We start from the raw sequence: 27,272 nt of genomic DNA on the forward strand, positions 1-27,272 counted from the left end.
GGCTGAATAAAGTGCCGTCTTGTATGACTGGACTGTCACGGGATGCTCTGTCTGACCAGGTTGCTGTGGCACCCTCTCCTCTCCACAGCAGGCCTGGGGGGTGGTCCCCAGTGGGCAGGGCTGGGACCCTGGCCAAGGGATCACTAGGAGAGGGAAATCCTGAGAGACTGAGGGCCCCTGGGTCGGGGGAAGCACCTGCCAGGGCCTGCCCCTGTCTGAGGGGTCCCAAGGCCCTGCGGCCCCCCCGACACCTGGGCAGAGCCAAGAGAACCAGCCAGGCCTGCCGCCCCCCAGGCCCACATCTCGGCTCCAGGGGTGTGCCCTGCCTGGGCAGACAACTGACGCCCAGCCGGGAGGGCTGCCGGGCAGACAGTTCAAGGAGCAGGACAGGCCCTGTCCTGTCGCCCTCCTTCCCAGCGGGGAAGTCCAGCCTGCCGCAGGCGGCCTCCCCCCTGCACTGGCTGCAGCCCCATGGGGGGTTCCTTCCGCCCTTGCTGAGCCCCGACACCCTTTGCCCCTGAGCTGGGCCTCGGCACCTGTTTCCGCCCCATGGGTTCTGCGCTCACGTGCGGCCCGTGACCGGGGGGGAGGATCTCGCCCCCAGCAGGCACCCAGACCCGTTACGCCTTGCACTGAATGTGTCCACTCTGCTGGGAGGTGCCCAGGGGCAAGGGCTGCATGAACTGCAGGCACGAGCTGGTGCCCCAGGACGAGAGGCTTCTCACGTGCAGTTCAGAAGGCCACATGAAGGGGCCCCAGGGGGCACAGCTGGCCGAGGGCGGGGCAGGGGTGGCTTACGGGCCAGGCTGCAGTCGGGACTCTGCAGCAACCTGGAGGGGCGCTTCTGGCCAAACTGAGGTCAGAGTGAGTGTCCATAACAGCGAAGACTTAATCGATTGTAAACAAAGTCCACACATCCAGGTGATGCTGAGGAAGCTCCGGCCCTGGTGACAAGAGTCACAGTGAGAACAGGTGATGGACGGGAGGGCACCTGGCCTTCTCAGGAGGAAGTGGCGCCCATCCCAGGAAGCTCTTCAGGGAGAATTCCAGCCCATGGACTGGCTGGGAGAAATGCTGGGAGCCACCTGTGCTGGGTGCAGCCTCCTGGGATGGCTGTCATGGGGACAGCGAGCTGGAGTGGCTGGTGGGGAGCGGGATGTGAGGGCCACCAGCCATGTGCCCCAGGCAGTGCCTCATGCCCAGCCAGGGAAGTCTGGCCCGCAGGAGCCACCAGCGTGCCCATGGCTGTCCCCCTCCACAAGCCACATGCAGCGGAGGAGGGCAGGGCTGTTTCAGACAAGACCTGGGGAGGGACAGCCAGATGGGGTCCTGATTTACAGCCTGCTCTTGGTAGCTGGGGACCTTCGTCCCCGGTGGGGGCACATGTTTTTACATGTATGATGCCGCAGCTCCTCCAAGACAGTGGCCGAGTAGACAGCTGCAGCCAAGCGCGCTCACTCACCTGCCTGGGGAAGAGGACACTGCGAGGTTGGTGTCCAGCCTGGCGAGGTGGGCAGGCGGGCTCCACAGGGTGGGAACAGGATTCCGAAGGCAAGGGAGCCAGGACGGAGGTGCAGACACACCAGCCCGGTGATGCATCCCAGGTCGTGAGGGGAAGGCAGAGGGCGAGGCCAGGCCAAGAGTCCAGGATTGGAGACGGGGCTCTAGAGCCTCCGAGGGCGGGCAGGGTGTTTATGGCTTGCACCTTAGGCCCACTGCGGCCCGCCCCGGGCCTGGGCGGGACCCCCACCTGCCTGCCGCGGGTGGAGGCGGGGCCAGGTGGGCGAGGGGGCGGGCCGTGGGTGGAGGTGGGGCCAGGCTGGTGAGGGGCGGGGCAGCGATGGGAGGGCGGGGCCAGGTGCGCGGGGGCGGGGCAGCGGTGGGAGGGGAGGGGCCGTGGTGGCGGCGGGGAGGGGCGTGGCGGCGGCGGGGCGGGGCGGGGCGGGGCCCGGGGCGTGAAGGGCGTGCAGGTGCGGGCGCGCGGAGGGGTGGGCTGGCCACTGTCTGGCCCCGCTGCCTGGCGCCCCAGCCTACCCGCCGGGGCCCGTTTCTCTGGTCAGAGGCCAGCCCTGGGTTTCCATCCTGTGTCCCAGGAGGCCGCCCCCGAGCCGGGCCCCGGGCCCTCCGGTCGCCGGGCCCCTGGCTGTTCAGACAGCGCACCGAGCCCCCAGCCCCGGGCCAGGCCAAAGAGGAGCCCGGGGCGCGGCGGGGACGCTGCCCGGCCGGCGCTAGAGGGCGTGCCTCGCCCGCGCTGCGCCCGTCCCGGCCGGGACCGCCTCCCGGCTGTGGCCTCGCCCGCGCCCTCTGCGCTCTGGCTCTCCCTGGCCTCCTTGCCCTCTCCGCCGCTATCGCCGCGTGTCCCCCGCACACTGGACACAAACACGGGGTCTCTGGCAGGCTGGAGAGGCTTGGGAGGGGCCGGAGGCGCTTTCCCGAGTAGTCAGGCTCTGGGCGGCACGGTTATCCAGAGGCAAGCCCCTAGCAGCCTCTACTGGTCTCCAGAGAGGGCCCAGAAACCCCTCACTTGAAAGGTAAGCTGAGCACACCGATAAAGGAAGCAAGTTTCTTTGAAACCAGAATAAAAGTTCAGTGCCCAGGGGCCGGCTTGTCCTTCAAAATGGTGGGACATAAGGGACAGAGGGCCACCAGGTCTCACAGCAGGGGCACGTTGGGTAGTACCAGCCAGCCCTGGCCGGTGCTCAGTTCCAGGCAGGACGGGAGTCTGCACGGCCACCTGTCCCTGAACCCACCCTAGCCTCCCTGCCGGGCACCACCGTTGCCTCCTCCAGGAAGCTTTCCCAGACTCATCCCCACCCTTGCTGCGTGCTCTGCTGTCTTGCCTCCCTCAGGCTCTGAACTCTGCAGTAGGCGGGCCCCGGTCCTGTTACTGGGCCTCAGCTCCCTGACTGACCAGCCAGAGTATTGGCATACAGTGCCTGCCAGAAGTTGTGCAGGGGGCGATGGTGGGGCCCAAAGGGGTGCCAGGCCTGGGATGGGGAGGGAAGCCAGCCAGGAGCAGGAGTGTGGCCTGGACTGCAGATTGTCAGAGCCCAGGGCTTTGTTTACATGGGGTTCCATGCCCCGGGGCGGGGTGGGGGGGCACGGTGTGGCAGGGGCAGCCACCTAGAAGCCTCCTTTTCCCCAGCTGACTGGGTCAGCAGACACAGGGGACAGGGTGGGGGCGGAGGCCTTGGAACAGCGAGTCCCTGAACTCCATGAGCTGGGGACAGACAGGATGGCCAGGCCCAGCCTCTTCTCACGGCCCCTTCCCACTAACACATCGTCTGCACCCCTTACCCCTGGAGAGCCCAGACCAAGGCAGTGAAAACCACCAGTGATCTCGAGATTCTGCCAGTAGCAGGCCTCTGTGCCAGAGATCTGGGCTGGAAAGCCGGGAGAGTGAGACCCAGGCAGCCAGTCCAGTCTGGAGGCCCCCAACCCTGCTGCAACCAGGGAGCCCACCCTCCTCAGGGGACAGATGATGGGACCTGTCCCAGGAGGGCAGGGAGGACCTGGGAGTTGCCTGGGACCCCACGACAAGAAAGACAAGACAAGAAAGCACAGATCTGAACCAGGTGTCTGTTTATTTTTTGTAAAGCACGTCTGCCGGTTTGGCCCCCACAAGGCTGGGGTCCCTGAGAACAGAGACCACTCTGAGCCTGCTGACAAGCAGAGAACAGCCGCCCAAACTCAGGGCAGTTAACAGTACAAAAAGTAACGAAACTGAATCTGTGGCTTTCTCTCCCAAGCTTTGAAAGGTAGCAGTCCGAGCTATTAAAGTCTAAAAGCATTGCGTAAGAAGTGTTAAATCTACAGCAAATACATCTTGTAAAAACTCAATAAATTATATATATAGATATATATAAACTTGTAACATCTAATAACATCTGAACCTGCATGCAGGGGTGGCCCCCCTGAAATTGCCTCCCTGCCTGGAACACATTGCAATTAGAAGAAATTGTATGAAAATACCAGCTTGCTTTGAAGTCTAAAAAAATAAATCTCCTAGAGAAAAATCCTATAGAAATCTACTTCTCCTGCAAAAGAAGGCCAAAGGAAATAAAATATCCTCATGGAATCATCTCAAACTATTAATGACCCTTTAGGGTGCCTGGGGGTTGGCTCCAGCCTTGGGGTGCAGGCTTGGAGGCACCCTCAGCAATCCCCTAAACGAAGCATAAACCTTTTCACTGTTAATAAGTTAAAACTTAAACCTCTGCCATGCGGCTAAACCCTAGGGCCCTGGGGAGCGACAGGACACGGCTCTGGGGGTCGATAAATAACTTCACAAACATACAGGCCCAAGGACAGGAAAGCCCCTCCCGGCTCCGTGGTCTCCGCATTTGTCTCAACAGTGAGTCCCCGGGGCCTCCCCCAGCGGAGGGGGCCCGCCCCCCTGCTCCTGCCCCCGCCCCTGCCCCCGCCCCCTCAGGGTCCCGAGCCTCAGCTGTACCGGCCTGCCTTCTCCCATATAGATATTTTATATATATGTATGTGTGTATCATATACCCAGCATCTATTTATATAAATGTACACTCATTTCTGGAATAAACCTTTCAGATAGAAGTTAAAGGCTCCCGCCTTCAGGTACCCGTAATTTCAGTCTCTGGGGGACAGGGTGGGGAGTGGGGAGGCCTAGAGGTGGGGGCTGCTAACACCCCAGGCAGAAGGTGCCACTTGCGGGGGGGGAGGTGCGCCACGCGGGGGCTTCCCTGTAGGCTCAGCTTGGGCGCTTGTAGGGGCCTCAGCCCACTCTGGACACGGAGCCTGGCCAGCCCCTGGTGCTCCCTGTGGGGGGCCGCGGGCGGGGCAGGGGGCCCAGGGAGGGCCCCATGGGAGAAGCCCCTTACATTCTACGTTTGGTCCCTGGTGCTGCCAGTCCAGGTGGCCAAGAGGTCACCGCACAGCAGGGCGAGCACCCCAGGGACCCCAGAGCACACATGCGTGGGTGCACGCACACCCACACCCACACCCACACCCACACCCACACCCACACACACACACACACACACACACCCACACACACACACACACACAGGTGACGCTGTCTGTCCATCCATCCACCCGTTCCAGGTCGTGGGCCCGGGCCGGCGGGACCAAGGGATCATGGCACGCCAGCGGCAGCACGGTGGGCTGGGGTCTGTTCTCACATTGATGGGGGCTCGGCTGGCTGGCCGCGCGGCCCTTCACGTCCGCGAGCCTCCGCTACCGGGTGGGGCCGGGGGCAGCAGGTCGTGAGCGAACACGGAGTCGTCCCCCGAGGAGCCGGAGCTGGGGGTGTCCTGGCCGCCCGGCGAGTACTGCTCGAAGGGCACAGACAGGTCCAGGTACTCCTGCGGGCGGCAGGCAGGCTGTGGTCAGTGGGCTCTGGCTCCACACGGGAGCCCTCGCGGAGCAGGGCGGGGCGGGCCCACACTCACGTCGGTGGAAGTCACAGTGAGCGCGCGGTCCAGGTCCTCCACCAGCTGCTTGAAGGTGGGCCTCTGCGAGGGCGCCGCGTGCCAGCACTCACGCATGATCATGTACCTGGGGGACATGCAAGTCGGCCCCGCCCTGCGTTCCCAGCGCCCTGCCCTCGGGACTGGCCTCCCCCTCCGCAGCGGCGGGCGCGCACTCACAGGTCATGCGTGCAGTTGGCCGGCTTGTCCATGCGGTGGCCTTCCTTCAGCAGCTTGAAGAGCTCCTCCACGGGGATGCCAGGGTACGGCGAGCCCCCCAGCGTGAAGATTTCCCAGAGCAGGACCCCGAAGGACCACCTGTGGGTAGTGGGGGGCACAGCCGTGTCAGCCCTGGAACAGACCCCACTGGGGCGCAGGGCTCGCGCCAGGGGGCCGCCCCCAAGACCTTCCCGGCACCTGCCCCCAGAGGCCTGTGCTCCACCCCTCGCCCACGCCCCTGCCAAGTCTGGGGCCACATACACATCACTTTGGTGGGTGTAGACGCGGTCAAACAAGGCCTCGGGTGCCATCCACTTCACGGGCAGGCGGCCCTGGGGGCAGGAAGGGGCGTGTTGGCTGCCGGGCGCCCTCCTGGCCCCAGGGCCCCCGCCTCCCCGGGCTGAGCTCACGTTCGTTGTCTTCTTGTAGTAGTCGAGGTTGTGCACGTCGCGGGCCAGGCCGAAGTCGGCGATTTTCATCACGTTGTCCTCGGTCACCAGCACGTTGCGGGCCGCCAGGTCCCTGTGGATGCACTGGGGGTCGGGGGCACGGGTTTGAGCCAGTCCTACGGCCTCTCCAACCACCGCGCCTGTCTCCCCAGCCCCCGGCCCCGCTCACCTTCTGCGAGGCCAGGTACTCCATGCCCCGCGCCACCTGGTAGGCGCAGGACACCAGGTCTTTGAAGGTGAGCTGCTCCTCGGGCAGCCGGCAGGTGTCGAAGGAGTAGTCAGTGCCTGGGGGCCGCCGCGCCCGCAGGTATTCCCGTAGGTTGCCCTTGGCCGCGTACTCCACCAGCACGTACAGGGGCCCTGGGGGCACGGGCGGCTCAGAGGGGCGCCCTGCGGGCCTCCCACCGCCCCACCCCCACCGCATCTGCGCGCGGCCCCGCCCACGGCCCACACCGCCCTGTGCAGGCCCCGCCCACCGCAGGCCCCGCCCCCATCCCGCCTCTCACCGCCCTGCGTGCAGGCGCCTAGCAAGTTGATAATGTTCTTATGTTTTCCGATCATCTTCATCATCTCCATCTCGGACACCAGGTCCGACAAGTCCTTATCCGTGGCGTCATCTGTGCGGGGATGGGCAGCTGAGTCAGGGAGGGCCGTCCAGCCTGGCACAGGCCCCCTCGCCACATCCCCACCCAACCATCACCTTTCAGCATCTTCACGGCCACCGTGACGGGCTTGGCAGCTCGGTCCTTGTCGATGCCAATGGCCTCTGCCATGACCACCTGGCCGAAGCAGCCCTCCCCGAGAGGCTTGCCCAGGGTCAGCCTGGTGGCAGAAGCAGAGAGGCCGTGAGCACACCTGCCTGCTTGAGGCCCTCTTCCAGGCAGCATGAGGTCGGTGCTGCCACCTCCAGGAAGCCCTCCACACTCGCCCGGGCAGCCCTGCTAATGGGTAAAGGACACTACCCGCTGACCTCTTGACTGTGAGGGCACTTTTCCAAGAGTGGGTCCCCCTCACCCGTCTCAGAGGGGGCGTCCAGCCCCATATTCATCAGAGGCCTGCCTGACTCCCATATGAATTCAGTCAGGCCCGAGTGGGAACCCCTCCCCACTATGGGACCCCCACCCTCTGTGCCCCCGCACCCGCCACTGGGTCAGGGCCCCAGGCCTGCGCACACGACTGACCGAGCCCGGGACAGCTCCCACTTGGGGTCGGCGGGCAGCTCGAGCTCAGAGACGTTGGCCAGGGTGGGGCCCTCGCCCGAGGACAGCCGGGCGATGCGCACCAGTGGTGTGTTGGAGCTCATGGATGAGCTGGACTCCAAGGACACCTGCTGGGTCGGCAGAGGCAGGTTGGTGCCACGAGGCCGGGCAGCTAGGGCCCGGAGTGCGGCTCCCGCGGACCACATGCCCGAGAGGGACCTGACTTCTGCCCCTGTGGTGCTAAATGGAGGTTTTTAACATATTTTGCCCCGGAGTAACCCGGCTCTATGGGGTGACTGTGCAAACCGGGGAGGGCTCAGCTCACACCCTGATGTCCTCAGACTTTACAGACGGGACACACTCAGGGGCCGGGGCAGCGGGCCGGGCAAGGGCACGGGCGGGCTCGGAACCTGGTATCTACTTTCTGTTACCTGTCGCTTGAGCGGGAAGCGGGAGACCTTGTGCACCGCGGGCGAGCCCAGGCCCTTCTTGGGGGGACTCCGAAGGCGGTAGAGCGTAACGGCGGCCACAGCCAGGATGAAGAGGAGGAAGCCCAGCCCGTAGCTGAGGACGCCCGCGAACACACCGCCAGCCTCACCGGCTTCCACCAGCTCCTCCTCGGCTGTAAAGACACAGGTGTCGGCGGCCTAGCCCAGCGTCGCGGGAGCCCGCGCGCTGCCCCAAGCCGGAGCCGCGGGCATGGCGGGAGGGCCCAGGACCGGGTACAGACCCCGCCCCCGGGGGGGTTGGGGGGAGTGCCAAGGCCTCGTTGAGTCTTCAGCAGCCAGAAGTGCGCAGGCCACAGGGAGCACAGACAGACCCAGGAAAGAAGAGAGCCCAGCAGAGCCAGCAGCACCCTCACCCGCCACCCGGGAGACGCCAGCACCACCGCATCAGCTGCCAGGGACCCCGCTGGGCTGGGGCACTATCGGGGGGAGGCCCGTCCGGCCCGAGACAGGGCCGAGCGAACTTTGCCCGCAGGCCGGGTGCGGAACCTGGCTGGAGGGCTCTGCAGTCCCCTGGCCTCCCCGGCGGCACTGGCGCGTCCCAAGCCCCAAGAGGACAGAGCGAGAGCGGCAGAAGCCGATACCTGGCAGCACCACCAGCCACGCAGAGTGATGGGAAAACCCGATAGAATTGCCCGCCAGACACGTGTACTCCCCCGCGTCCTCAAAGGTGACATTGCGCAAGGAGAGAACCTCTAGCTCCTTGTCGGTGGTGTTAGCGCCCGCCGTCTACAAAGAGAGAACACAGCGCGATAGGAGAGCACCAAGAGCAGCCCACGGGCACCGCAGCCAGAGTCCACTCGGCACCGCTCCGGCCAGGCTGCAAGGAAAACGCCGCCGCCACCACCGCGACCGCCGCCACCGCGGCCCAGTGGCCTCTGCCCCGCGCGTCCACACCGAGCCCGAAGCCAGTCCCTCCACCGGCGAGTCCTCTGTCCCAGGTGAGCCAGACACGTTGGCTGTCAGCGCAGCAGGCAGGGTGAGCGTGCACCGGGGGAAAAGGGCAGGCGGGGGAGCCAGGGGGGCAGGGAGGGAGGCAACAAGGCCAGGCAGAAGTGAGCAGCCGTGGGAGCCGGGGCCAGAGAGAGCAGGGGACGGAGAGATGGACAGACAGAGACGGCGCGCATGCTAGAGCAGCTGAAGGCGGGCGCTCAGGCTCGGCCCCAGGGCAAGGGCATCCGGGGGCACACACAAGCTGCAGGCGGGTCAGCGCAGGCCGTGGGGGATCCGAGCAGGCGGTCACAACGGAGGCCGGGGGGGTCAAGGTGCAGAGGCGGCCACGCCAGGAGCAGAGTGTGAGCCAGGGTCGTGGGGCGGGAGTGGCGGGGCGTGCGGGTGGGCACAGGGCCAGGGCATCAGAGCTGGAGCTCGGCGTGCCAGGCAGGCGTGGGACAGAGCTGTTACCTGCTGGGGGCCCGTGAACACGCAGCCAAAAGGCCTTCTCAGCCACGCCTATGAAATTGGAGGCTCGACAGAGGTACTCGCCCCCGTCTTGCTCGGACACATTGGCCAGGCGGAGGCGCGCGTCGGCCTCCGCACTCTCACTGATCCACGACTGCGGGGACAAGAGACCCGGCTCAGGCGCGGGGGCCCCGCCGGACACACAGGCGTGACTGCCAAGGAGCTGGCCCTCGCCCAACCCCGAGGAACGGGTGGGCAGACCAGGCGGCACCAGCCAGGAGGGCTGCCTGGAGGAGGCATGGAGACACCTCACGGCGGGCGCTGTGCTCACACTGGACACAGCTGCCCGTCACGCACCCCCGCCGCCCGCTAACCCTCAGAGAGGTCCTCCTCGGGGTGCTCAGGCCACCCACCTCTGGGGTCCCCGCCCCAACGCTGCCAGGCCTCAGAGCTCCGGGTACTGCCCCGCCCCGAGTCTGTACCCCCGATCCCGCCCCTCAGCCCCATCGTGTGTCTTAACAGATGTTTCTCTTTGGGCAGCAAATGTCGCAATCGCCCCAGCTCGGGTGGCCCCCAACCCCGGAGCTGTGGGAACACAGCCCTGCCCTGAGGGCCCAGGGAGGCGCCGGGGCTGGCAGAGCCCCGCTCTGGGTCTGCAGGCCAACGCGGACAGACCCCGCCCCCAGGCCGACCCCGCTGCGTCTCCCCCAAGGCCCAGCCCGACAGGCCTCCCGCCTGGTATGCCCTCCCCGCCCGGCCGGCCGGCGGTGGCGCCCACCTTGAGCACGGTGACGTAGGGCGTGCCGTCGGGCCCCACCTTGCTGCCGTTCACCTCCACGTGCTTGAGCCATTGTATGTGGGGCTGGGCATCGCTGTACACCTTGCAGTGGAACTCCACGTCGCTGCCCAGCACGGCGGTCTGGTTGGCGGGCAGCCCCGCCTGGAGGATGGGCCGGTGCGGAGAGCGCTCTGCGGGGCGGGGAGGGCTTCAGAGGCTGCTGGTCTGAGCGCCGCCCGGCCCCCGCCCCGGCCCCCGCCCCCACGCCCCGGGCCTCACCCAGCACGTCCAGGGTGTAGGTCTGCTGGATTCTGCCAAACTTGTTCTCCACGACGCACGTGTAGTTGCCGCGGTCCGAGGGCACCACGCTCTCCATGACCAGGCTCCACTGCTGGTGCCGCAGCTGCGGGTGGACTCGGGTGAGCGGACGGTGGGTTAGCTGGTCTGAGCGCCGCCTGGCCCCGCCCCGACCCCCACCCGCCGCGGGCCCACCTTGATTCCTCCGATGCGGTGCTCGCCCCGGAACTCCTTGCCGTTCTTCAGCCAGGTGATGGATGGCGTGGGGTTGCCGGCAGCCGGGCAGCGGAAGCGAACCGTGTTGGCGGCCGGCACCGCTAGCAGCTTCTTGTCCATCCGCTCGGGCCGCGTCCAGTAAGGGGCCCCTGCTGTCCGGGGAGGGAGGGAAGGCTGTGACAGGGTGGGGTGGGTAGAGGCTTGCCTGTCCCTCTCCAGCCTGCTTCCCGCCTGCGGAGGGGATGTCAGCCTTTCGAAGACCCCCTCCCAGGGCTGGACGAGCTTCCAATAGCCTGAATGCCACCTCCGGGCACGCCCAAAGCCAGGTCCCCTCACCTTCCTCAAACACCAGCTCCAGTCAGGGGGTCCAGGGCGCCGCACTGTGACCCAGGACGCAGAGGCGTCTCAGGATCACCACCCACCCAGGCGGGCCCATCAGGGGTGGGCCCACCAACTGGCACAGGGACCAGGGCACACCAGGTGAGGATGCCCAGCTCGATGGATGGGCACCGCCCCTAGCCACCCAGAGAACCCGGAGCCTTGAGGCCGGCCAGGAGCCCGTGGGCTTCTGCGGGACCCCAGGCCACGCTCTGCCCCATGGGTGATAGGACGTCGGAAAGCCCTGCTCCCCACCCTGCCTTCCGAGACGGTCTACCCCCACCCTCACAGCCCAGCTGGTTTTCTCCTTTGGGGCTGGGCTGGGGATGCTGGCAGCCCCACCAGCTGCCCGGCTCCCTGTGCCGCAGCCACAGGGGAAGACCACCCTAGAGTGGGCGGGACCCACCAGGGCGGAGGGAGAAGACAGACAGGGCACCCACCGGGTCCCCACACCCCCAGCCCGCATCTCATGGCATTACAAACTCAGCTCCTCCAAAAGCAGACAGCCCGCCTCCCCAGACCGGCCCCTCCACACCGGGCAAAGCCCCCTGCCACTTGCTGTTCTAGGCCCAGGTACCTGGGCACTGTCACCCACAAGCTGCCGCCAGGAACCACTACAGCAGCCCCTTCCCAGTACATACACCTGCGCCCGACACCCACGGCCACGCTGGCACCCAGACACCCCGACACCCACGTCCACGCTGGCACCCCGACACCCACGGCCACGCTGGCACCCCAACACCCACGGCCACACTGGCATCCACGGCCATGCTGGCACCCCAACACCCACGGCCACGCTGGCACCCAGACACCCACGGCCACGCTGGCACCCAGACACCCACGGCCACACTGGCATCCACGGCCACGCTGGCACCCAGACACCCCGACACCCACGGCCACGCTGACACCCACGGCCACCCTGGCACCCAGACACCCCGACACCCCGACACCCCGATGCCTACGGCCACCCCTTCTGCCTAGGCGATCCCAGGTGCCTCCCATTTCCCTGAACCCATCTGCTGCCCCCTGCCCTAGTTCACGCACACGCAGAACTGACCACAGCCTGGCTCCCCCAGCCCTGGCCACACCAGTCCCCCGGGCGCTCCTGGAGCCCCGGCCCCCGGCCCTGCAGCACACCCCACCCCTCACCTGCCCCCAGAGCCCAGGGGTGGGCACCCATTGCCCCACACAGAAGGAACCCCATGGAAGTGGTCCCCAGGCCTCGGTCTCATGGGGCGGGCGGGGCCCCAGTGGGAAGGCAGGTCTCCAGCCGGGCAGCCCCACGCACCTGGAGCCTGGTCTCACCTGTGTCCTCAGCCTCGTCGTCCCCATCTTCGTCATCCCCCGAGGACGGAGCGTCTGTAACGCAGGCAAGAGGGCGATGCAGGGAGCGCCCTGCAGCCAAGCAGGACCCTCACGGCGCCGGGGCTCCCCGTGCCGCCCCGGCCGGAGCGCCGCGCCCTCGCCAGTACCTGTCACGCGCACGCTGAAGAGGCACAGCAGCCGCTGGGAAAGGCGCTGGCGGCAGCTGTAGGCCCCGGCGTCCTCGTGGGAGGCGTTGAGCACCTGTAGCCGCTGTGGCCCCACCAGGATGCGGTCCGAGGGCGCCAGGCCCACGCCGTCCTTCACCCAGATGGTGGGTTCCGTGGGCACCCCCGCCGGCGAGCGGCAGCTCAGCTCCACGGTGTCCCCGCTGCCAAAGGCCCGCTCCTGTGGGCTGGGCTCGGGGCCTGGGGCCTCTGCAGGCAAGATGGGGGTGTGAGGCGGGTGTCCCCATGCAGCACGAGACGCACCAGGCCATCTGGGGCCTGGAGGCAGAGGCCGGGGAAGCAGTCCTGCCAGCCGTCCTGCAGGGCGGGCCAGGGCGGGGATGACCGTCAGCGGTGCCAGGGCCAACCCTCCTATGTTGGCGACCCGCAAGGAGACGGGTGGGGGGCCACGCCAGTCAAACGCTGCGCGGACACGGGACACTCCAGAGTGTCGTGAAGTATTCCTCCTGCTTTTTTTCCAACCACTTGGAAATGGGCTCAGCATGGCGGGAGGTGGGCGTGCGTGCATGGCCGATCTCCTGGGGACGTCAGGTGGGGATGACACGGGGCAGGGGAAGGCGACCGATCCCAGGAGGGGGTGCCCCTCACCCCAGGACCTGAGAACAGGTACTGCCCAGCATAGAAGGGAGCACCCCAAACTTCCCAGAACGTCTGGGCGCTGAGACGGGAGAGGCTGGCCTGGGGTGGAGGCCCTAGAGGGCCTGGCCAGTCTACACGCCAACCCAGAAGGGAGCACCTGGGACCTAAACTAGGCTCAGCAGTGAGCACCAGAAAAGGGGTCAGAAATGACGCAAGTGTGGAACCGGGTCTGGCTGGTGGGGTGAAGGGACTGAGGACCCCACGGTACAGACGGGGACGCGGAGGGGAGGAGGAGGAGGGCTCCAGGCTCGGCCGGCGGAGGGGCCAACATAGGGGCCCCAGGCCAGGCAGGCAGCCCCGGCCCACCTCCCCAGCAGGTGCCAAGAAGCTGGGCTGGGGGGTCCTTGCGGATGTCCGCTCAGCCCCCGGGCCCTCCCCCTGCCCAGAGCCCACCCAGATCCCATGGGGCCAACAAGGCCCAAGACCCAGGGGCTGACCGCCCGCCCAGGTCTCACTGCCAGGGCGGACAATGCCTGGCAGCCTGGGCTTCGGGCCCGGGACAGGGCTGGGTGGTCCCACCGCGCAGACCCAGCTGGGTTCGCCGCACCCTCACTTGTCATTCTGCCGACGCGTGGCCTAGATTCGAGGCCCAGCTGCCCACTCTGGCCACGCCAACTCCTCAGACAGGCCCCACTCAGCCTGCCCACCTCAGAGGCCCACCGGCTCAGGGCCCACCAGGGGGGGGTCCCTCAATCGCCTGTGGCATCTGCATCCCCTGGGCCCCAGTCAGGGGCTCCCGGCCTAAAGGGCAACCCCCAGTCCCAGGCACGGCGTCGTGTGGGGACCACCCAGGGCTGGGAGCTGGCTGAGGTCCCCCAGAAGGCCAAGAACAGGCTAGCTGTGGCCGCCTCAGCCTCAGGCCTCGGCCCAAGGGCAACAGCGGTTGGTTCCGGGTTGGTCTGGGAGGTGACGGCAGGTCAAGCCACCCGCACAAGTATCCGCTTCAACCCGGTCCAGCAGGGGCTGGGAGGACTCAGAATGGACCCCAGGCCGGACTCGCCTGCAGCCATTGCTGGTCGGGGGGCAGGGGGAGTCGGGGCCTGGACCCAGCCGAGGGCCAATGACCTGCCCACCATCCTGCCCCACCACATGGCTGCGGACCTGGGCAGGGACGATGGTGGCATCACTCCTTCCTGCAGGTCCAGCCCACCAGGCCCACCTTGCGCCACAGGGGGCCCCGGGGAGACCAGGAAGGGCCAAGAGGGTGGTCAGGTAGGGAGATACAGAGTGACGGACAGGACGCAGCAGGCGCTCTGCCTCGGTGGGGGGCACGTGCTGGGGACTACTCAGCCCCTGTCCCCAGGGACCTCAGGAAAAGCCTTCCTTGATCCACACCAGGGGGCCTTCCCACACCCGCACAGCCACAGGGGCCACATCTGGCAGGCAACAAACGTCCTTTGTGCCTGGTGGGTGCCCGGGTGCTACGTGCCAGTGTCTGTCCCCGAGGGTCCACAGCACCTGCTCCCGCAGGCACCCCCAAAGCCTAAGCTCAGTGAGGGGCGCCAAGGGGTACCATGCCCTGGAGGAGCCACGCCAGGCCCTCCTCTGGCCCCATCTCCCAGGCCCAGAATCCCCGTGACCCTGCCACTCACCACCCATGACTCAGTTTCCCCCACTGTCAGAACAGGGAGGCCACCCAAGTAGGGGACTTGAGACCCGTTCTGCCCTGGGGCTACACCCCAGGATTGCTGTCCACCCGGCCAGAGCTGGAGCCCGTCTGTGCGGACGGCTGCAGCCTCTGCTGGGGGAACCTGCTCCTGGTTCGGGGTCACTTCAGGTTTGGAGTCACTACCGTTGTTCCGTCGCTCAGTCCTGTCCGACTCTTTACGACCCCAAAGATTGCAGCACGCCAGGCTCCTCTGTCCTTCACCATCTCCTGGAATTTGCTCAAACTCACGTCCTACAGTTCACTCATTCACTACAGCTGAGGCCCCCTCAACGCATGGGGTGTGCCCGGGTTGGGGGAGACCAGGAGAACAAGGACTGAATTCAGACCTGACTGAGAGGAGCCCCCGGAGCCGCTGGAAGAGAAGAGCCGTCAGGTCCTGGGCGCGCAAAGCTCTCCACCACCAGGTACATGCTTTAAACAGCCCAGAGGGCACCCCACAGGGACCCTGAAGTCAGGGCCCCCCCCCCCAAAAGAATCTGAAAGGTTTGGTAACAAAGTCAGAAAAAGAAAGGGTGGGACCCTGAAGTCAGGGCCTTCCCCCGCCCACCGGAAAGAATCTGAAAGGTTTGGTAACAAAGTTAGTAAAAGGGTGGGACCCTGAAGTCAGGGCCTCCCCCCCACCAAAGAATCTGAAAGGTTTGGTAACAAAGTTAGAAAAAGAAAGGGGTGGGATTCCGAGGCCTAACTAATTCGGAGGCTAATGAGGGTTTACAGGATTATCCAGCCTAATCCTCCTACAAGCGGCCACCAGGACTCCTGGACGGGCAAGGAAACTGAGGCTGTGGGCAAGCACCCGGACCTGGGGCAGGCAAGCAGCCCCTCGGGGCCCAACAGAGCCTGGGGTGAAGGACCCACCCCCCCAGAGAGGCTCCCCACCACAAGCCTTCATTCACTTGTAAATCACTCGGGCCAGCCAGGCCACCCCCTCCCCCAAACCGCTGCCTGGGCACTATGTCCCCACCTCCTCAACGAGACCCCGGCTCCTCTCTGGACCCAACTGTAAAATGGGGTGTGCCATCTGGGACTTGAGGGCCTGGGGGGGTAGGGCGGGGACGCTCTGCAGCTCCACGCAGAGGCTCAGAGGCCAGAAGTCCAGCCTCAGGCTCAGCCCAGGTTAATGAATCACCCAGAGGCCCGTGGGGCTCAAAGTCCAGCCCTGCCAGGGAGCAGGCAGGGGAGGCTGCCACCAGGGCCTTCCTGAGACGTGCCCTGCACCCCCAGGGACCCCTCCCTAAGTGGCTCCACGTGGAGAGGGGCTCCCGGGGTGGCCGGGCAGTCCTGCTGCGGAACCTCCTCCGCTGTCCTTGACCTTTGTCGGCTCCAGCGCCATACTTATGGTCCTGGGAGAGAGCCAGGCTGGGACCTTTGTAAATTTCACGAGGCCTCTGCAGCTCCTTCAGGAACCGGATTAAGTTTATTGATCTTTCAACTCTCTACCTGTTTCACCAACTATCCTGCGGAGGCAGGGCCCCGGTACTCGGTCTTTCCACCCCAGGCCCGCAATCTGGTGGGGGACGCCGGCAGTCCCTTAAAGCGGGGCGGGGGTGGGGGGACCCTCTGCCCGTCCCCCTCAACCCCCCTGCGCCGCAGGGGGTCCAGGAGGCCCGGGCCCCGCCCCCCGCCCCTCCCCCGGGGCTAGTTGACATTCCCCAGCCGTAGGGAGTAATATCTTTATCTGAATGCGAATGCTAATTCGGGACCCCCTACCCCCCGCGGCCGCCTATTCGGCGCCCCTGGAAGCGGGGGCCGCCCTAGCAGGCGCTAAAAGCGCGCGCTGACCTCCCGACGGCCTCTGTCACGCCGCTGAATGACACGCACATTCAAGCGCCGGGCCCACTTTCATTCATAAAAAAATGACATTGTTCCGGGAGGCCGCCGCCGCCGCCGCAGGAAGGGGCGCAGGGGTCTCGGGGAGGGGCGGGCCGCCATCTGCCTGCGTGCAGCCCGCGGCCGCCGCCTCCCTGGCACCGCGCGCCCGCAGCCGCCCGGCTCACACCTCCCCGCGAGGCCGGGCCGCCATCAATGCGCGTCTGTGGCCGCGCCGCGGTACAAAGGAGCGGCTGTTCGGGTCCCGCCCGGGTGGGGCGTGAGCTCACCGGGCGAAGGCCTCCCTCCGCGCGGCCGCCCGGCCGGGGACCGGGGTGCGCGCAGCCCCTCGCACGCCCCGACCCTCTCCAGCGCCCCAAAGTCGTCGGTCTCCAGGGAGGCGGGCTCCCTACGGCCGCCCCCCGGGCCTCCCCTCTCTGCCAGGCCGCCACCGGGAGCCTGGCAGAGCGCGTGCCGGGCGTGGGCACCCGGAGCGCTCGGACGGGGGGGGGGCGGTGCGCGCTTGCACCTCGGGGGGCCCGGCGCGTGTGCGGGGCGGGGACCGGGGCCAAGACGCGCTTCAGACCCTCCGCTGCCCGTACTCCACCGGCCCTTCTTGCCGACCCTCGACGTCCCGCCGAACCTTGGTCGCCAAAGGGCGACGACAGCCCCCCGCCGCTCGGGCATTCGCGCTGACCACTTCCCAGCCCGGCCTGGCGCCCCAGGGGGGCAGTCATCTTAACTCGCGGGGCGCGAGAGCTGGGATGGAGAGAACGGAGGCACTAGAAGGCGTCCCCCGGACGTGCAAGGCCGCTGAGGGGCTGGGGCCCAGCCGCGGGCTGACGCACTTTCATACCCTCCCTTCACAGTCCAGAGTCGCCTTTGGCTGCAGCTGGCCGTGAACTGGGGCCCGAGGGGGCTGAGGAAGCGGCACCTACAGCAGGAGCTTTCCGTCAGTGTGGACCCCGCAGAACAATGGGAATCGTGGAGACGCGGCCTCCAAGCTCTCCCGACGGCGCCCGGGGGGCAGGCTGCGCCCGGCTGGGGAGCGGCGGGGGGCGGGGAGCGCGGATGCCACCGCGGTGCCCAGCTCGCCGCCACAGCCTCGTACTTGGGTGGCAGCCCTGCGGCTCCAGACGCCCCACAAACTGCCGCGCCAGCTCTGGCCCCGATCCCCGGGGAGGGCGGGCGGCAGAAACCCGGACGCCGGCCCCGCGATGCCAGCGCAGAGCGTGCCCTGGGGCCCACTCAAGACATCCAGCGCCCCACACCCACCTCGGCGCCCATTCCCCGGCCCTGCCGCCGCCGCCCGCCGGGTCCCCGCGTACCTGCCGCTCTCCGTGCAACGCGGGGCTCCAGGCCCGGGGACCCGAGGACGGCGCCGGTCATGACCGCCACTGCCACGCAAAACGCGAGGGCGCGAGCCGGGGCGCCCATCGCGGGGGCGGGGGGTGCGGCGTCCTCAGGCGGCGCACGCCAGCATGCTGCCCCCCATGGCCCGGCTCTAGCACCGGCGGGAGGAGGGCGCCGCTGCGGAGTCTGCGGGAGGAAGCAAGCAACTCGTTACGCGGGCGGGCCGGGGCGCGCAGGGGCGGAGGCGGCGGTGGCCGGGCTCCCGCGCCCCGGCCCCTCCGATCCCCGGCTGCCCCGCCCGCCCGCCGCCGCCGCCCAGAGCTCCCGGGCCGCCTGGCGCCGGCCGCCGCCTCCCCACCGCGGTCCCTCCTCCCCCTTCCCTCCCTGGCTGCTGCAGAGCCCTCCCAGGGCGGCGACGGCGGCGGCGGCAAACTTTCCAGAGCGGGAAGCCCGCGCCCCGGCCGGGCCCCACCGCAGACACCGCTCGGGATCCGAGCCCGCCGCGCGCTCCGGACCCCTCGCGCCCGCCGGGTTCCCCACGCACCGACCTGGCGGCCCCGGGCGCCCGACTCGCTGAGCGCGGCTCCCGATCGCGCCCGCCGCGCGCCGGCCCAGCGCCTGCGCCTCGTCCCTCCGGCCGTCCGCTCGGCAGTGCTTGGTGGGCCCGGCCGAGCTGGACCGCGCGGCGTCAGCTGCCGGCGTCAGCTGCCCGCGCCGCCGCCGCCACCGCGCACTGAGCCGGGGCGGCCGGGCGCGCGGCAGCCAGTGGGGGCCGGCCCGCTCCCGCCCCGCCCCGCCCCGGCCACGCCCGCCCCGGCTCGCGGGGCGCGGGGAAGCGCCCCTCCCCGGGGGCGGTCCGGGGGCGGGGCCGCGGCCGGCCCAGCCCCTGCCCGCCGAGGGGATTAGAGGGGGCGGGGCGGGGGCGCCCGGCGGTCTCGGAGGGCGTGGGACCTGGCTCCTCCGCGAGGCCTCCAGTCTCACCGTCGGGCCCCCCCCGCACAGAGAGGCCGAGTGCGGGTTTCTCTGCACAGCGCGCTGTCCCGGTGGCCACCGGGCCGCCGACCAGGGGCTCAGGCCCGGGGAAGGCTGGATGGGGAGGGGGCGTAGAGAGGGGTGGTCTCTGCGGGTGAGACTTGTCAGGGAGGCTTCACCGAGACGGAGCCGCACAGGCTAGACCCCGGGGCGTGAGCAGCCCAGAAAGCCTGCAACCAAGGCCAGTTCGGCCTGCCGCCTGGGGTTGGGATGCTAGGGGCCTGCACTCCCGCGAGCTGGGGGCCTGCTGCTGCATTTATGAAGCGCCTGCTGAATGCTCGCAGAGCTCAGCTGCCTGAGTTCCCGGCCAGAACGGTTCCCCAAGCACACGCCACCCCAGGGAGGAGTTTGGAGACAGGGTGCTGGCTGTGAGACAAGGTGCTCTCTGTGAGAATGGAGGGCGGGGCTGGGCGGCCCAGGTGCAGGACCCCGACTCTGGGGCTCTGAGGAAGGCCGCGGTGGGGAGCTGGTGGCAAAGCCTGAGATGCCTGGAGAGGGGAGAGGGGGACCTGCAGGAGCTGGGCCCCACAGCCAAGCACCTCTGGCTTCTCAGGCTCCATGTGCCCATCAGCAGATTGGTCGAGGAGAGTGCCTCTGACCTGCTGCTCCGGCCATCCTGCTGTTCCAGGTGCAGCCTGGAGACACCCCAGCCTTTGGGGCCAGCTAGACCCTGGGACCCTGAAGTGTTGCAGGCAAAAGTCAAGTCTGACTCTATGTGGGAACTATTTGTTTGACTTGCTTGCCATCCCTTTTATTTTTTTAAATTACAGTCATACAGAATGGCCTGTCTTGGAGAATCCTGCTCCTCTGCCTGTTAAAAAGTGCCTTGGTTGAGAACCCTGTCCACCTTCCTCCAGATGGCAGGGAGGAAGAAATCAACACATCATCCTGCCTAAGGCTTGCCATTCTAGGAGGTATTTGCAGCATTCGTGGACTTTTCCCTTTGCTTCCTCACCTCCCCCCATCCCTGATCTGTGGAAGAAGCTGGCATCCAGACCCCAGTGAGGCTGCTGTTGTGAGACATTAGTGTGCCACCTTCTCAGCCACCGGCTCTGGTTCACTGGGCTGCCGCGCGGCGAGCAGAGCAAGCGTGGACTTGCTGACAGAAGGGCCGGCTGCTCTGTGCCCACCCGGCAGGTCAGCGCCTCTGCTGTGTGCTGCCTTGCTTGCCTGCTCTGGTCAAGCCCGCGTCCCCCAGACTGGCCAGGGGCGCCGTCCGCTTCCATGTAGTTCTGGCCTGTGGGCACTGCTAGCAGGCGAGGGCAGAGGGCACTCCCACTGTGCCCGCCAGAGTGGACCCTGAGCGCCCACTTCCTCCAGCGAAGGGCCCTGGTTGGCCTCTGGGTGCTCGATACCCTGGATCCGCTTCCCAGGGCTGCTGCACAAATTCCCACAAACCAGTTGGCTGAAATTTAGTCTCTCCCAGTTCTAGGGGCCAACAGTCTGAAATCAAGGTGTCAGTGGGGCTGTCCCCAGCCCCGCACTCCCCAGCCCCATCTCAGAATCCAGGGGAGGGTCCTTCCCGCCTCTTCCTGCTGCTGGTGGTTTCTGGCTGTCCTGGGCTTGCGGCTGCATCCACCCCAGTCTCCGCTCCATAGCCACATGGTTTTTCTTCCATTGTATAAGGACACTTGTCTCTGGATGTAGGGCCACCCAGATAATCCAGGCTGATCTCTTGATCTCATGAGCTTAATTTAATGACTGTAAAAGTCTCTTTTTCCAAATAAGGTCGCATTCCCAGGCTCCAGGAGCGGATCTCCCTTTTGGAGGCCCCCTCCTGCCCTTCACCACACACCCTCCCCCCGTGGTGGCTGGTACCTTTGGTGCTGCCCACGGTTTGAAGTGGTCCCTCCACTGCAGCCTGTCTCCAACGTCACCATCAGGTGGCATCTAGGTCAGAGTTCAGGAGCATTTTCATAGCTCTTGGCAGAGGACTCTGCCAAATTGCTTCCAGAGGGTCTGATGCTGCTCTTGCCAGCCCCGGAGGAGTCGCTGCCCACTTGGCCCCACCCTTGTCACCAGGGGAGGGCACCGCTCAAAGGCATTTTTATTATTCTTGACAAAATAATTTTATTTGTCCACAATTATTGTTTCCAAGTCAGCACATTCAGCTGGAGCAAGCTGTCCCACGGGACCTTCTTCAGACGGCGGGCGTGCCCCCATGCCAGTTCCCCGGGATGGCCAATGGAGGTGGCTCCTGAAGTGCCCCTGGTAGCCGGGGTTTCATCACAGCCTGTTGACAGGGCATCTCCCCCGAGACCCCCTGCAGCTCGGCCGGGCTTCCTCCTCCTCAGGCCCACTGGAGCCCTCTCCCCACCCCCAAACACCGACCCCACCTCCCAAGGACCACAGCACGGGGACGGAAGGCGGGTGTGTAGGCAGAGGGCAGCCGGGCCTGGCCCAGCCCGGTGGGTGAGTCAGAGCTGGGCGGCCCTGCATGCTGGGGCTTGTGCGGGGTGCGCGGGCCGCCGTGGGCCCTGGGTGCGGATCCCAGCGGGCTGTTAGCACCCAGCCCCCCCCAACCCCTCCTTACCCCCCAGCCCGGCCTGGGCTGACACTGGGTTCACGGCGCCAAGGTGCACTCAGCTCAGGGGAGTTTCAATCCCTGCCCTGCCTACATCCACAGCTCTCCTGCCCACTGTGGCCACCACAGTGCCCAATAGGCACCCATCAAGGCCAGAGCTAAGCCAGGGGCCCAGGGCAGGGGAGTCCCAGCCAGAGCCTTCCACTTAGCCCCCTCAGGGACTCGGGCCCAGGGAGGGGCTGCCGTGGACTCGGGGCTGGGCTGGGGGAGACCGAGGCCTTCAGATGCCCAGTGCCCAGCTTCTCTTCCAGGAGGCTCTGGGGACCCCTTGCAGGGGCAGCTCCGTCTCCGAGCTCCCCCCTTCTCCCAGCACACATTCACCGTCTTTGGAAGTCACTGCCACCCCTGCCTGCTGTCAGGGCCCAGGAGCTGGGCCCCAGGGCTCAGAGCAGGTCAACTAGGGATGAACAGGGGCCCCTGGGACGCCCTGCTGGGCTGGGCTGAACTAGGTCCCTCCCCCCAAGGAAAAACAAGTGGACCTGAGAGAGGTCGTGTCTGACTCTTTGTGACCCATGGACTATAGCTCGCCAGGCTCCTCTGGCCATGGACTCCTCCAGGCAGGAACACTGGAGTGGACAGCCATTCCCGTGTCCAGGGGATCTTCCCGACCCAGGGATCAAATGCAGCCTCCTGCACTGCAGCCAGATTCTTTACCAGCTGAGCCGCAGGGAAGCCCTGTTGTACATCGTGGGTGATTTCTGCCTTTTAAATTCATCCTCAGAAAATAAAAAAGCACACTTGACTTGCTCGTTATAGCAGAGATTTTAAAGAACATGGAAAAGAGGAGAAATTCCAAGGTCCGGTGGCCAACACTAACTGTTGTACAAGGTCCTTAATTTTAGCTCCGAGCTTCCTGGCAGGCTGAGCAAAAAGGGCAACACCGTGAATCATGTGCTGTCGGAGGCTGTCTTCTCGGATGTGCGCTGACAGCGCCAGTGCAGCCATTCCTGCCCTTGGTTCACGCTGAATGCTAGACCTCACATCCTGACTTCAGGTTTGGAAAATGTGGTTGCTCCCAGATGAGCAATAAAAGGGCAGTGCTGTCTGTAGACAGGAGGGTGACAGTGGGAGGGGTGTGGCGTGGGGTCTCCTGGGTGCCGTCCCAGCTACGGGGAGGGGGCCGGGGAGGTGTATCCCCCAACCCCTACTGGAGCCTGGCACAGAGGGCTGCCTCAAAGCGCCCAAGGGCAGGAGGTGCTGGCTGGGGGAGAGTCTGGCCAGAGAGGGCCAGCCCGCCTGTGGTGGTGGCCCCCAGGGGGGTGGCCTGGGGAAGGAGGGCAGTGGAGACGGACCCGCTGCTGGCCAGGGAGGGGTTAAGGCCTCCACAGCTCCCGGGGCTGGCGGGGGCCAGGCCGGTAGCCGCTGAGCAGCTCAGAAATCTATTTTCCTAAGCACTTGGCATTTGCCTGAAACCTCAAGTGTATTTTCCCTAAGTTTTATTTTTTCTTTGACCCCAAACTCTGGTAAATTTAAGGGAAATTTAATTATGGTGTTTTGGGTCCATTTACACTTAAACCTTCTCAGCATTTTTTCCAGGACCCTTTTGGAGTTCAGCACGTCTTGGGAGCCTTCTAAATGAGCGTTTTTATTATTATTATTTTTTGAAAAGGCTTTACTCCCCCTGCCCCCACCCCCCAGGACCAGCCTTCCTGCCAAGAATAAACAAGGCTGACTCCACAGGCTCCGGCTGAATTAGGAATCCATCCCCGGCCGCCAGGCCAGCCCCACAGCACGTCACACCCTCCTCCCTTGGCCAGGCAGCCTTTGCCCTGCGAGCAATGCCCCTTCCCCTGGGTCCTGTTGGCCCTCCCGGGAGGGGCTGTCACCTGCTCCGGGAGCCTCAGCCACACGCCCTCCTGGGGCGGGGGAACCTCGATTCCTTGCTCTTGGCCCTGCCGGTCCCTGCACGGGTCACCCACGGACCAGCCTCCACCTGCTGCCAGCCGGAACCCAGGAGTTCAGAGCGGCCACAGGATCCCATAGGCGGCGGTGGCCTCAGCGTCTGTGGCTGGAGGCTGTGGACACTGTCTGGTCCAGGCTGGGGCCAGGATGTGCCCCCCCAGGAGGCAGACTGGGGCACCCCACAACCTGTGGACCTGGGAACAGATGGACTGAATTTGGGGGTGATGTGGCCCCTGGCAAAGAGCCCGCAGGGGCCAACTGCTCACACCAGCTACAGTGTCAGTCCTGTGTGACGGGGGTACCCCGGGGGCGAAGGGCCGCAGCGGGGGCACCCCAGGACGTGGAGCCCCGGGGAAGGACCCCGGGGCGTGGAGCTGCAGCCGGCAGAGCCTCCCTGGGGACACAGCGGTCAGGTGCAGCTGCCCACTGCGGGGAGGTCTTCTGGCCTTGGGGGAGGCGCGTGTTCCCTGCGCAGTGTGGCCCTGGGGGTTCTGGGAGAGAAGGCTTTGGCTGGACTCTGCCAACCCCAGACCCCACGGCCTCCCATCTCCCCCGTGGCCACTGGGAAGGAGGGATGGGAGTGGTGGTCCCCGGGACCCCTTCCCAAGCCCAGGTGTTGGGGCTTGAAGGAGAGGGAAGGTAGTTTGTGAGGGGTCTTGCCCAGGAACATGCTCCTGTGGGAAGCCTGCTGCAGTCTCACATACCCCCTCCCAGGGAACTGGGGCTTCTCTGGGTCCCCCAAGGCCTTGAGCACCCCCGGGCCCCATTCCCTGGACGCCTGGAGCCCCAGGAGCCGTCGCGCACATGGGCTCTGGGAGGCACGTATTTGAGCTGAAGAGCTGAGCTGCCTGAGCAGCCAGCACTGCCCCATGTTACAGAAAGGTACGCTGAGGCACAGCGGCGTGGAGCACCTCCCCTGGGTCTGCCCCACACCATCTGCTGAGCGCTCGCTCAGAGCCAGGCCAGGCGGTCCTCCCAGAGGGGGATCTTTCAGGGCTAGGAGGGAGGATGCCCTGGCCTCCTCCTCGCCCCCCACCCCAGGCCCCAGCCTCCGGGGGCTCCTCTGCCTGACCCAGCCCTCCGGGGCCGAATCCAGGGGCCAGGGTGGCGGGTGCTGCTGGCGGGTGTGCCTCCCGCCTGTGTTGTGTCTGAGGGCCACCTCTGCCCGTGCTGGCCCCTCCCAGCGCTCAGAGGGCCCCTAATAGAGACATCTTCGAGGGGCCTCCTGAAGCCCCCCGCCCCTGCCTGCCTGCCCCAGAGCCCAAGTCCGCTGACAACTTTATTGTCCGCCCAGGCTGGCCTGCAGGCGCTGAGGGCGTGGTCCAGATAGACCTGGGGGATGCTGACGGCCAACCCGCCCAGGCAGAGGGCGGCTGAGTGAGATAAACGACCCCCACCCCCAACCGCAGGGCCGCGCCCATACCTGTGCCCACGCTGCTCTGCGCCCAGCTGAGACCGGACCACCCAACAGCCCACCGCCAGGGAGTGGCCTCCCGGGACCCCCAGGCTCAGGGTGAAAGTGGATGGGGGCGGCCTCCTGGCCTGGTGAGACTCCCCAAAGCTCTGGGGCCCGGTCACCCCAGGCTCCGCTCCTACTGCCACACTGCTCCAGGGAGCACCCCCAGGGCTCAGCCTGGGCCAACCCTGCCCCAGTTTCCAGCCACACCTGCCCTGAGGACCTGTCACCCCGCCCCTCCCTGGGCCAGGGTCAGCCTCAAGCCAGACTGGGTGGGGGTGGAGTGCCCCAGGCCAAGGTTATCTCAGGATGAGGGTCTGGGTTGTCTCAGCTCAGATCAAAGAGCCTTATCTGGCCAGCGCTCGCTGCCCATCCCACCAGCCTCCAGTCCTGCCTCCCAGTCCAACCCTCCCACACCCCGCTCCAGACGCCTCCCAGGCTGTCCAGCACAGCCCTGACCCACAGCCCCGCAGGGCCCGGTCTCCAAGGAGGCCCTGACTAGCCTCCCCGCGAGCGTGCCCAAGGAGCGCCCTGCCCGGTCAGCAGTGGAGGGCCGTGGGGCTGGGTCTCTGGACCATGTGGGCCACCCCCAGGATGGGTAGTACAGTGAGTGACTGCGACAGCACGCAGGTGGGCCCGGTGGCCCGAGGGGAGCCAGGCACGCGGATTCTCTCGTACGTCTGCACGCACATGCGTGCGTGTGTCCACCGGCCTCCTGGCTCCCGGGGGCACCTGGGCCCGAGCCCTCAGCACGGGAAGCCAGCAGAGGCTCATCGAGCTTCTGTGGGCCCCAGCCCCCCATCCAGCCGACTATCCCTGTGAGCTCCTGCTGCAGACGCCGCCCGCCCGCCCGCCGAGCAGCGAGGGCCGGGCCGGGCCCGGGAAGGGCCCGGGAAACTGGGTCAGAACAAGGCTGGGCGGGGTCCCCACCATGCCTGAGTGCACGCCCCGCGAGGGCAGGGGCTTCAGATCCCAGCACACCCTGGCCCAGGCTCGCACACCTGTGTCTGCACGTGTGTGTGTGTGCTCGTACGTGTGTGCCCTGCCGCTCCAGCCGACAGCCTCCACGCAGGGATCTGGGTGTCCCCATCCCCACAGGCGCCCCCATCACCTGGCCCAGGGCCACCTTTGGCCTTGCAGACTCTGAGCCAGCCCAGTTCCCAGACTAACCCCCAAAGGTGGGCCAACCCCGGCCCCATGGACCTGCGGGGCTGAGAAGAGGAAGCTCAGGTGGAGAGACGCTGTCTGCCCGCTGCAGAGGGGCACACAGCTCGTCAAGGAGGCCTCCCCGCGTGCTGTGGCCGTGACGTCCTGCTGCTCCCAGGCGCCCTGCCCTGACTTGTACAGGTTGCCTCCTGCGATGCTTGCCCTCAGAGAAGCCCCCAGGGCTTAGGCCTTCGGCTGGCCTTGGTGCTTAGGGTTTATCATCCTGGTGGGGGCCCTGCTCATCCTGGCTGAGGGCCAGGCGCCCAGCCCCGGGGCGTGAAGAGTCCCGAGCCCCAGCTCACGCCCCTGCCATCCGCGGGCCACATTCTGTGCCCGTGGCCAGGTGCAGCTGGGGGACAGGCCTCACCAGGGCTGGCTAGGAGAGGGGCTGTCCACACTCCGTGCTGGGGTGAAGCAGCCCCCCTGCCAGGTACTTGGTGGCCCCGTAGCTGCGTCCAAGCCACCGAGGGTGGGGCATGTGCTTGCAGTCGTCCAGTCCTGTCCAGCTTTTTGCAGCCCTGGCAGACTGTAGCCCCATGAGATTGTCTAGGCAGGAATACTGGAGCTGGTTGCCATTTCCGTGTCCAGGGGACCTTCCTGACCCAGGGGTTGAACCCACACCTCCTGCAGCTCCGGCACTGCAGCCACCTGGGAGGACTACACTGACGCTGCACGTGTGCGTGCATGCATGCGTGCGTGCTGGTCGCTTCAGTTGTGTCTGACTCTGTGCGGCCTTATGGACTGTAGCCCAGCAGGCTCCTCTGTCCATGGCATTCTCCAGGCAAGAACACTGGAGTGGGTTGCTACTTCCTCCTCCAGGGGATCTTCCTGACCCAGGGATTGAACCTGTGTCTGCTGCTGCTGCTGCTGCTGCTGCTGCTGTTGAGTCGCTTCAGTCGTGTCCAACTCTGTGCGACCCCATAGACGGCAGCCCACCAGGCTCCCCTGTCCCTGTGATTCTCCAGGCAAGAACACTGGAGTGGGTTGTCATTTCCTTCTCCAATGCATGAAAGTGAAAACTGAAAGTGAAGACACACAGTCGTGTCTGACTCTTAGCGACCCCATGGACTGCAGCCTACCAGGCTCCTCCATCCATGGGATTTTCCAGGCAAGAGTACTGGAGTGGGGGGCCATTGCCTTCTCCTGTGGCTTCTGAGTCTCCTGCATTGCAGACAGATTCTTTACCCACTCAGC

The 27,272-nt window shown here is 66.4% G+C and overlaps 1 protein-coding gene across 6 annotated transcripts; it reads right to left on the reverse strand.

The window, feature by feature from the left end:
- Positions 1 to 3,596: 3,596 nt before the first annotated feature.
- On the reverse strand, positions 3,597 to 17,982 carry FGFR3 (fibroblast growth factor receptor 3). Of its 6 annotated transcripts, none has more exons than XM_068975100.1 (18): positions 17,874 to 17,982; positions 12,354 to 12,620; positions 12,187 to 12,240; positions 12,017 to 12,025; positions 10,483 to 10,655; positions 10,270 to 10,393; positions 9,991 to 10,181; positions 8,396 to 8,540; positions 7,737 to 7,927; positions 7,288 to 7,433; positions 6,807 to 6,928; positions 6,613 to 6,723; positions 6,276 to 6,466; positions 6,068 to 6,190; positions 5,919 to 5,989; positions 5,619 to 5,756; positions 5,421 to 5,526; positions 3,597 to 5,333 (listed from the first exon to the last, which is right to left on the reverse strand). In XM_068975100.1, exons 1-18 carry the CDS (start codon positions 17,980 to 17,982, stop codon positions 5,187 to 5,189), a joined length of 2,418 nt encoding a protein of 805 aa, XP_068831201.1. In that variant the 3' UTR covers positions 3,597 to 5,186. The 6 variants fall into 6 exon arrangements, with proteins under 6 accessions (XP_068831201.1, XP_068831202.1, XP_068831200.1 ...); XM_068975101.1 differs by having other exon boundaries at positions 7,288 to 7,436; XM_068975099.1 differs by lacking the exon at positions 8,396 to 8,540 and adding an exon at positions 9,216 to 9,366.
- Positions 17,983 to 27,272: the final 9,290 nt, after the last annotated feature.

Source organism: Capricornis sumatraensis, chromosome 7, assembly GCF_032405125.1.
Source record: "Capricornis sumatraensis isolate serow.1 chromosome 7, serow.2, whole genome shotgun sequence".
NCBI lineage: Eukaryota > Metazoa > Chordata > Mammalia > Artiodactyla > Bovidae > Capricornis > Capricornis sumatraensis.

Excerpts from the sequence above, each read along its gene's own strand:
- FGFR3 (XM_068975099.1), bottom strand. The coding sequence starts at position 17,982 with ATGGGCGCCCCGGCTCGCGCCCTCGCGTTTTGCGTGGCAGTGGCGGTC. Across the intron at positions 6,467-6,612 it reads AGGCGCCTGCACGCAGGGCG|GGCCCCTGTACGTGCTGGTG; the intron begins GTGAGAGGCGGG and ends CCGTGCCCCCAG. Across the intron at positions 5,334-5,420 it reads TCACTGTGACTTCCACCGAC|GAGTACCTGGACCTGTCTGT; the intron begins GTGAGTGTGGGC and ends TGCCGCCCGCAG.